At 42.1% G+C, this 10,681-nt stretch overlaps 1 protein-coding gene across 1 annotated transcript; it reads left to right on the top strand.

Annotated features, from left to right (window-relative positions):
• The first annotated feature begins 405 nt into the window (after positions 1–405).
• On the top strand, positions 406–5,287 carry EIF3F (eukaryotic translation initiation factor 3 subunit F). Its single transcript, XM_075717713.1, has 8 exons — positions 406–691; positions 787–857; positions 1,093–1,172; positions 2,260–2,397; positions 3,498–3,589; positions 3,787–3,923; positions 4,049–4,162; positions 4,929–5,287. The coding sequence occupies exons 1-8, from the start codon at positions 406–408 to the stop codon at positions 5,004–5,006; spliced, it is 996 nt and encodes a 331-aa protein (XP_075573828.1). The 3' UTR covers positions 5,007–5,287.
• Positions 5,288–10,681: the final 5,394 nt, after the last annotated feature.

The raw sequence follows: 10,681 nt of genomic DNA on the forward strand, positions 1-10,681 counted from the left end.
GCTCAGCACTGCGCAGACAGGCAGCAAACCTGCCTTCTCCTAGCTACCAGCGGCGTGAGCGACAGCACCACAGCCAATAAATAGGCCTTCCGGCTCTGACAGACAGAGGGTAAGGGCGGTGCCAGCCAATGAGAGGGCAGATAGGCGCGGAGGCGGGTAATGCGAAAACCAAATCGAAAAACATTCCAGCCCCGAGAAGGTGGGAACAAGGTTAAGCTTCAGTCACAGACTGTGTGTTCTTCCTCCAATCAGAGCGTCTTCCCTCTTCGCTCTCCATAGATTGGTTAACAGACGGCTGGCGGGCCTTAGCATACCCCTTTCCCCAATAGGAAGGTAGCACTCCGTGACAGGCGTTCAGATCAGCCAATTAGTGCCGGCGCGGACCCTCCCCCAACCTCTTGCAAAATGGCGGCGACAGCTCCGGCTCCGGCTCCAGCTGCTCCCGCGGCCGCTCCGGCTCAGAGCCCGACGGCGGCGCCCGCCACGCCGGCAGGGAACGCTCCCCCCACCGCCGCGCCACCCCCGCCGGTCGCCCCGGCCCCGCCGCCGGCCGCGCCGCTGTCGGCCGCGCTCTCCGGCCCCTTCCCCGGCGGCCGCGTGGTGCGGCTGCACCCGGTCGTGCTCGCCTCCATCGTGGACAGCTTCGAGCGGCGCAACGAGGGCGCGGCGCGGGTCATCGGGACGCTGCTGGGTAAGAGCCGCCGCCGTGCCCCGCCCGCCGCCAGCCTGGGGGCGAGCAGCCCGCCGCCCCCGCGGCTCCCCCCTAACCGCGCTGCCCTCCCGCAGGGACCGTGGACAAGCACTCGGTGGAAGTCACCAACTGCTTCTCCGTCCCCCACAACGAGTCCGAGGATGAGGTACGGAGCGCGGGACCGCCCGCCGCCCTCGGGAGCCGGCCCGGGCGGAGCGGGGCCCGCCTCGCAGGGGGCTCCGGGCTGTGCCGCAGAGCGGGCGGCGAGCGCCGAGGGGTGCGGCCCCCGGGCTCCCCTGCGCTCCCTCTGATGGCGGCGTTAGGGCTTGCGCCCGTGTTGCTCTCCGCTAAGGGTCAGGCACCCCTGCAACCAGCTGACTTGGCCCTGTCCCGTTTCTCAGGTGGCAGTCGATATGGAGTTTGCCAAAAACATGTATGAGTTACACAAGAAGGTGTCTCCTAGCGAGATCATCTTGGGCTGGTAAGTTCTGCAAGAACACACAAGCAGTTGTGCTGGTCCCTTAAACGACTTGAAATAGATAATTTTCCTTGTCACAGGTTGAGAAGCACTAGTGTTTGTGACAGTAAGGTCTTGCAACTCTTGTTACAGAGTCAGCTGTAAAGCTGCTGCAATTCATAATAGGAAGAGATGGTGTTGGAGACTTACAGTGTTTGTTTTTATCTAGAAAAGGTATCACGGAGGAGTGATGAGTTAAGAGAATACTTGCACGTGTTTGTTAGAAGAACTTAGCCACCTGTAATACGACCTGCACCACGGCAGATAACTGGTTAGAAAGAAGGAAGAACCCAAAAGAGTAGTTTAAAGCACGGAAGGCCTCAGGAGGAATTGGTGGTATCAGCGTGCAGAAGTTCTCTGCTGAGAAAAGATGGAAGTACTCGTGTGTTGGATGCCACGCAAGACCAGTAGGGTGTTACGGGAACAGAGTCTGTGTCTGAGTGCGTGGATAGATAAGCTTTATTAATCTCTTCATGCTTCTCTGATCCTGCAAAATAGCTTAGTTCTGTTCTTGTGGAGCAAACTTCTTCAACAACCTTTTAATGGCACAGCAAAGTGCAGTTCTAATGACAGGAGCCGTCCTGTGTATTTGAGAAGCTAATTGCAGAGCAGGTAAAGGAGCTAGCTTAACAAGTTCCAGCTCCTGCAGAGAGATGTTTGATTTGTGGAAGATCGACTTGGTTGGTCCAGAGTTGTTTGGCCTGCTTTGGCTTACACAGAAATAAAGAGCTGGTCTGGAGCATAGTGACAGATAACTGAATCTTGGGCGTCTGATGCCAACCATATGTCAACTCTTTATGGCTGGTACTACAACACTGGCCCTGTGCATGTTTCGGGCATGTGCGTGCTCAGCCTGTGATTCCTACAATTCTAGGACAGTTGGTGTAAAACTACAAATTCCCTAGTTAAAACACTTGTATTTAGTATACTTCTGCAGCTCAGTGTTTGGAAATCAGTGTTTTAGGATACAAAGCTGTTAAATACCAACAATACCAAACACTGGGCACTTGAATGTTGGAAGAATGGCTCCTCAACATGTGCTCTTTTGAAGGTATGCAACAGGTCATGACATCACGGAACACTCTGTCCTGATCCACGAGTATTACAGCCGGGAAGCGCACAACCCCATCCACCTCACTGTGGACACGAGTCTCCAGAATTCACGCATGAGCATTAAAGCCTACGTCAGGTACACTGGGAGGCTGCATTTCTTGGAGGGGAGCTATCTGAATTACTGAGAGACCATATCAGGGTAACAGGAAATGTAGTGGGCTGCAGTGTGTCATTTTGGGCAATATTGTGCAGTAGTTAAAACAGCAGCGAGCCAGGGATCACAGCTTGCTTCCCATTGGAATGTCTTGACCATCGTATATTAGTTGAAAGACCTAACCTTTCATAAGCTGGTACCTCCTGGGGGTGGGGAATTGCAACTTAATTAACAGTATTCTGAACGTCTTTGTGACATTTCACAGGATTCATATAGCTAGCATTAATGTCACTAACTTCCATCACACTGTCTGAATGCTAGCCTGTAGTCACTGGCCTTTATTACCTAGCAGTTTATTTATACAAATTGGAGGATTAGTACAGTTAAAACGTAACTGAAACAGCATCTTCTTGATCAGTCTTTCTTCCCCTTAACCCCTTCCATTTTTATCAATGAATAAGGGAGATTAAATATTGGGAAATGAAACTGTTCTGCCTCACTGTTCCTCCCAGTACTGGCTGAAGAGCTCTCCTCTGTAAGGATAAAACCCTAGCCTTTCTTTGTAGCAGAAGTCTGCTGCTTCTTGACTGTGCATCTTCGAAACAGGAAGCTGTTCTATGACATCTTATTTAAAGCATAAAGGAACTTCAAATACTTTCAATAATAGGAATAATAAAGGTGTTGAGAGTGCTTTGTACTTGAATTTGTCATACTTATGTTTATTCCTTAAGTGATTTCTCAAAGAGCATGGAGTATTTCAGGATAGAAGAATACCTGCTCTATAAGCAAGAAGGAACTGTGGCTAAGAAGATAGTACTTAGCTCTTCATGCATTCATGCTCACAAACGTCAGGCCAGCTAGGAACGTTCTTGGATGAAAATGAGCAATTAATAGTATGCCAGGACGGATTTCCTGTCCTCAGTTATCCATGGTCTTAATACTGCTGATTTTGGTGAGAATGAGTAACCTACTCATGTTCACACTTCAGGGCTAACAGAGATCATTGAGATGGAACTCTGTTACTTCCTCCCTTAAATATGTCCATGCTGAAAATTTTTTGTTGTTCTTTTTTTTTCCTCTAGTGCCCCAATGGGAGTCCCTGGTAAAACTATGGGCGTGATGTTCACACCTCTAACAGTGAAATATGTTTATTATGACACAGAGCGGATAGGAGGTGAATGTTTTCTTCCTATTTTGGTTATAACCATTGTTGCAACACTGTTGAAATGCTTTTTTTACCCTGGTACAATTGCCATTCTACTGGGAATTAGACTGCCTTGCTGAAACTGTTGTAAAAATCTTCAAAAAGTTACGGATTTAAGCTTTTTCTGTGGCAGTCAGTTTTTTCACTGATCCTCCTTTTGCTTTCAGTGGATCTTATCATGAAGACTTGTTTTAGCCCTAATCGAGTGATTGGCTTATCCAGTGACTTACAGCAGGTGGGGTCAGCATCAGCCAGAATTCAGGATACCCTGACCATGGTGCTCCAGTATGCAGAGGATGTATTGGTAAGGCCAGCTTTTTATGAGTCAGCAGATAAGTTTGATGTAAGGTTGTGCATCGTTTTTCTTTTTACTGGGCCATAAACTTACTGAGTTTTACTCACGTTGAAGTGTATGTTTCTTATGTTTAGTCTGGCAAAGTGGCTGCTGACAACACTGTCGGGCGATTCCTGATGGATCTTATTAACCAGGTGCCAAAGATTTCACCAGAGGACTTTGAGACAATGTTGAACAGCAATATCAATGTAAGTTCATCATCTAATTTTTTCAGTGTATTGCCGGCAATTTTGAAAATTTGTCAGACACAAATTTGTCTGTGATCAAAACAATTTATCTTTCCATACAAACATGTTAATAGAAAATACAGCCCTTTCTTGTCAGTAACTTGATGTTTTAAGAGCTGAAGGTGGGTAAAGGAGCTCACCATAATAATCTTGCAAGCAACTGCAAATGAGAGAATAAGTTTTGAAGAACTTGGGAATTATGCAAGTAATCTGAAAGCCAGCACCAATTCTTTCTTTAGAGTGATTGGACAAGATGAATTATCAAGCTTAAAGTAGTATGGATTTCAAGGATAACTGGTGACTTGCCAGCTTCCTTTGCCTGAGTTGAAGCTCTGTCTCTTTAACACTTAGGACACGAACAAGGTTTTAGTGTGCTACCTTATTTCTGTAACAGATTTTTAGAAAGCAAAAGCTAAGTTTCCGAATGTGTTGTTCACCCACAGTCTGCAAGACCAGAACTAATTTTTAATTTTGCTTATACCCTTTGACTTGCCTGGTTAATATGGGTGAACTCAGAGTTAAAATTTCACAAGCAGTGTTTCATATTCTGGGAATACCAAAACCTTCTTCCTGCAAGGGGAGTGTTCCTCAGAGTAGGACTTTCAGGACTAACAATATTTCTAGTAGCTGATCGTAAACTGCTTTACAGGTGTTAAAAAGTCAGCTCCCTGACTGGCTACCATCTTTGTTAATATTTCTGATCACTGGGTTGTTTTTCCCGTCTCAGGACCTACTGATGGTAACCTACTTGGCAAACCTCACACAGTCACAGATTGCTCTCAACGAAAAACTTCTGAGTTTATAAAGAAACTTCTGCCACCCTACACTTCGAAGAGCCTGAAGAATGAACAGATACACTTTTCTATGGTGGTGTTACAAATTTCCTTGGACCATAATTTAATTACCTAGATGACTTGGTTTACATCTTTATTTCCATTGCTCTGAAAAATCCCTAATATGGTTTAGGAAATGAATGGCCATGGCTGCAGTTCAGTTGAGCCAAGTATTTTAAAATTGAATACGTGAATCTCTTGTGTCCTGGGTTTATCTACTTGTATAACAAAATGGAGGTTTATTGTAAGAATGTATTTGAAATAAAAGTTCCATTGCAATAGCAAGAATGGCTTCTGTCCAGAAAAAAATGTTCTCATTCATTGTATAATGAATTCCCATTTGAAAGAAAGGGGGGCTAACATTGCATCAGGAAAGAAAACTAGAGTGGATGCAAGTCAACTCCAATTCTGCAGCTGCCTTTGCGGGTTTTTTTGCCAACTGTTAAAGCACACTGAAAGCATGCCTTCTTGTATTGCACATTAATATTCTTTTCCACGGAGGACTACAGAATGGTCATTGGTTTATTAGTGGTGTATGTGCCCTTCTTCAGCAGGGTACTGAGAGAGTATGAGACAGTGAGTTCAGTTTACATGATGGTATTTCTATGCACATCTGATCCTTTGGGAAAGGAAATCAAGGTCAATAGCATTAGCCCCTTATAAAGTGAGGGTTCAGCAAATTAAACTAGCACCTGAGTTCATGGTTAAAAGGGCTTGAAAAACATTTGTGGCTGAACAAGTGTGGCTACTGGAGTTGCCATTTTTGCAAAGAAGAAAAGCACAGCAAAACTACACTTCATGAAGTTTTGAGGTTAAAATTTGGGTGTCATCAAATGGAATTTTCTGGTTTGTGACCCTGTACTGCTGCTAAAATTATGCGAACAGAAACTTCCCACTTTCTCCCCAAAACCTATTTCATGTTAAATGAGTTCGAGCGGAAAGAAAGCCAATACCAATCTGAGCTGTAACTTTACAGTCTCAGCTAATAACATCACCTTTAGGAGTCTGTTCTGCTGTACTGAGGAGGTTTTTGCCTAATAGAGTAAAAGTGTCCCTCTTCTGCAACATAACTGTTCCCACCTAATTACTAACGACTATTTCTGATGCCTCACATCTGTTTTGGTAAATGAATCTGAAATGTTAGAGAAGCCTGCAAAGCCAGTGTTCCCCAAAATAATTTTTATGCTAAGTTGCCAGATAAATCCCAAGAATGGGATTCAGGTTACAAATCTGTAGGTCCTGTACTGGTTGTTCCAATCTGGAGAATTCCCCCAGTGACGCAATGCTAAATTCTAATTGCAAGGACAAGGTATATGAAAACTGAAGGTATAGCAAAGATTCTAATCTCTTTGAAAATGTTACTCGTCAGCATTAGGTAAGTGTTAAAAGTCAGCTCGTGTTTTTTATTACTCTGAATAAAAATACTTTGTTTTCCCTTCTTTAAACTTAATATTCATAACTGGCCATATAACTATTTCACAAATTTTCAGGTCAGGGTGTTTTTTAAAGTAAGCCTTGAAATAGGTGGAGGAAAAGAGCAAGCAGCAAAGCTGGATAAATCTCTCAATTACTGCAAAAATGTTGCAGGGGGAAAAGCATAATATTCTTTCCTTGATCTCTGCTCTGCAGTAAACTCTTGCCATTCCCTGTTTGGAAAACTGATAAAATGTAAGAAGAAAGATTTTAAATGCTCTACAAGTTGAATAGCTATGCTATTTAATAAGCTGCTATACACAAAATACAACGTTCTGAGAAGAAAGATCAATTTGTGACCATTGATACAGAAAATGTATTTTGGAATTTGCCAGTCCTTACAAGTATCTGAAGACTAATGATGATATCTCATAAGGGACTGAGGGTATGTCTTCCTAGGTAGAAAGATTCACTGCAAAGTAGAGGTGTCAGAAGAGCCCACAATTCATAGATTCCATTGTATGCCACACAGCACAATGACAAATGCTTTGGAATTGGAGTAGGAAAAAAATAGTTGCCCTTTTAAAAACTCTGTCTCTGATCCCATCCATTCTGTCCCTTTTTACTGGGTGAATGGCACATTGTGAACCTTACTTTGACTCTGAAATTTTGAATGCCCAATTTCAAATTTCAGTGGCCACTCTTGCGAATTGTCATATTGCAAACACAAATGTACTGCATCATTTTGCTTAGCTCTAAAGCCTGGGCTGTATTATTACCTAGGAGACTGAGGCATTCCTTCTCTGCAGTTTGAAAATCCAGACAGGAATTCCTAAAAGTACTTTATTCAAATCGTTCTACTTTATGGAAATCTACAAGCAATAGAAATTCAATAGAAAATCTGGTGGGAAAAGCTTGGGAGTCAAAAAAAAATCATCAAGGAGCTCAAGCTTTAACTTGCTATTGATTTGTAAACCACAGACTTCTTGCATTTATTAGGGGACTTTTTCCTTTTTTTGTTTGTTTCGGATGCATTGCTCCAAATAACTTTGACAAAGTCTAGATGTAGATAGTCAAAATCGATAGTTCTCTGGGTATGCTTCTGTATACACCTTATATTACATTAGTCATATTAGTGCCCTCACTAATATAATAAACTTTTCTATCCTCTGTGACACGTTCAGCCTTTTTCTTTTCTTAGATGACTTCTCTGAATGAGTACAACTTTACCGGACATTACTGTATTACATGTTTATTTCTGGTAATGTGTGTGTTTTCCTGGTAAGTATTAGGCTTTTAAATACCTTGCTTTAAAATACCTTGCTTAAATGGCTCTTTTACCAGCTCCTAGCACTCAAGTATTTAATTACTCAAATGATGATAAGATCTTTTTTTACTATCCTGCCTTAGTTGAGCTGATCTTGGGTTTTTACGTCAGCATGAAGTTCTCCTTGAAAACTTCTTTTCCTCAGTATACATAACAATATTCAGAACAGAGTTTACTGTTAAAATTGATTCTCTTTTTCCCTTTGGGTGTACTGTGTACTTAGAAAAGTTGGAGGAATGTATAAAATCAGTCCACCTTGCTGCCTTGGAACCTTCTCAGATGTAATCTCAGTCAGCCTCAACAAAGGAATGGTGTTTCAGCAAAGCATCTCTTGGCAGTACAAAGAAGCAATGAGACCTTGTGTTTTTTCAGTGAGCATGGTGACCTCTGACAACCTACAGTTTAATAAGCATGCGGACATTACGCTTTGTCCTGACATCTTCCTGGCATAGTAAGACAGTACTTGTTCGCATCTTTGAGCAAGTGCACGCGAAACACACACGCACACGAAAATACTCTGTGTTACTTAACAAAATCAATACTTGCAGGATGAAGTATCTTTAACAGAAATGTCATCTTAAAATTGCAGGAGGGAGCTGGTAATGCTCCAGTGTTTCTTAGCAGATCAGTCTCAGCAGTAGAAAGAAGGTGGTGTACCACAACAGAAATTGCAGATACATGATGGTAATTACCTTCCCTGTGCTCTGTTGTGCTGCAAGGCTTGCAGATGACATTTAGATGATTCGTCAAGAAATATTAGTGGACAGACAGTATGCAACAGTCAGGTTTCCTATGACTCCTATCAGGTACTTAGGATCGGTGCTGCACAGAACAGTTCTGGTGGTGGTGGTGACTAGGATTAGAATAAGATCTAAATGGAGTCCTTGCAGACTGTATTGTGTTACTATTAGTTTGCTGGTTAAGCTAAAAAGCTATTGAAATTTGACATTCTAAATTCATGTGACTGAAGAAAAGGGTTAATACTAGTTTCTCTGGGTAGGGAAAGAAGTTTGTGCTGCTAATTTGGTGTGTTTAACAGACGCTCCGTTTTTGCCATCTTTTCCGGTTCCCTGTGTCTACTAATTTTACCTTAGAAGGGGTTTACTGAATCACAAATTCAGTTCTTTCCTGTCTTGACCAACCATCTCTTAAATATACCTAAATATAACTCCTTTGTCCTTACTAAAGTTCTTACTTCATGCTATTCCTGGTATTTATACATAATCTGTTATAGGTAGCCATAATACTGTAGACGTAATTTTACTAAACATAAAGCTTTATCTCCTTTCTTCTGACACACCATCTATGCTTTGATCACTTAGCTGCCCACTTCAAACTTAACTTCAGTCTTTCTTGAACTTGAGTGGGTAAAGACCATACCCATATCAGCATATAAATCAATGAATATAAGAATACATTAACACTTCCCTGTTATAAATTCCTTGCCTCTTGGTGTCTGTCATGTAGTGTGACTGAGCACCCCAGTCTCTTGTCCCTGCTGTCATTTGCAGCTGAACTCCAACTTGCCAAGAAAATGATTCGTTTAAATGTATGACCTGGCATTATGACACATTTTAGTTTTAAAAAATCTAGATCCACATATTTATCCTGGTTTGGATTATTCTCAGTATTGGTGACACCTCACAGTTTTGTCAGCAGGTATCATTAGCTTATTCCTAACTTTTGTGCCCTACTCAGTTAAGAAAAAACTTGGAATTGATCCCAGACCAACTTAACAGAATTCTACAAATCCCCTTTTCAACACAGCCTTTGTTCTTTCTTAAAAAAGTTCTTTATCCTTGCTCATGCCAATTCCTGTCTTCTGTAGCTTAACTAATTATGGGTTCTTGTCAAGCCTTCTGTGGACATCCAAGTGGTTTATACTGAATTCCTCATTTAGAATGTGCATTGTGTCAAACTGACCCAGTATATCCAGTGATTGATCATTGATAAACCATGTGTTTGGTTATAAGCCTTGGAAAGTGGAGCTAAGACTATTTGTTCTATATTGTTGAGAATAACAAACTTAATTTTGCTATCTGCAATTTGATACTTAAAAAAAAAAAATCCTTGCTGCCAAAATTACAATTTCATTTGGTGATTATTTCCGTATACTGGGATGAAGGTCACAAAGTTTGCCTTGTTAGTTGAGTCATTTAAATTCCTTGGCAGACTACTTAAGTCTGCTGCAAAGAGGAAGTAGTGTTTTGGTGTGTGATTTTGTGAACCTGTGGACATATGCCATCTATATCCAAAATGCATGGTTTTAATCCTAAGGATTAAAAAGTTGATGGTGAAAAATGTTGGACATACTGCTCTGTTAAGCAGTCTAGCAGAACAACCTGCTGTCCTCCTCCTATGCTTTGAGGAAGGGTGAAGCTTCTGTTTTTAATGTGGTTCCGCACAACAGAACTAGAGACCCTGCTGGCAGCTCAGTTGGAAGGTTTGTGTGAAACTGGGATGTTTGGACTACACTGGGTGGAGCCCTAACATGACTCACTGGGTAGTGACTCTCACTTGAGCAGCTAACCAACACATGGCTCTTCCTGAAGTCAGCTGAACTTGCTCTGCTCCCTCTGCACATGGAAGGTTAACTCAACAGCTAACTTTGACTATCTGCATTTTAATTACTGCAGTCACAAGGTAGTATAACAGGAAAAGTATTTTTAGTACGTAATTTAGATTTGGATCACTGCAGTATCCTGTTGGTTTGTTATACTTTGACCTATGGTTCAAAGCTGACCAGATCTTGTTGCTTACGACAAACTGTGGGAAAGTGGTGTTTTTGGTGTTTTTTTTTTTTTTTAATTTAACTGTATTGGCTGAAATACATCAAAAGTAATGCTTCATATTATTTAAGTGGGAAATAATGTTCCAACCAGGATACATAACACAGAGAAGCAGCAA

This window comes from Pelecanus crispus, chromosome 10 (assembly GCF_030463565.1).
Source record: "Pelecanus crispus isolate bPelCri1 chromosome 10, bPelCri1.pri, whole genome shotgun sequence".
Taxonomy (NCBI): Eukaryota; Metazoa; Chordata; class Aves; order Pelecaniformes; family Pelecanidae; genus Pelecanus; species Pelecanus crispus.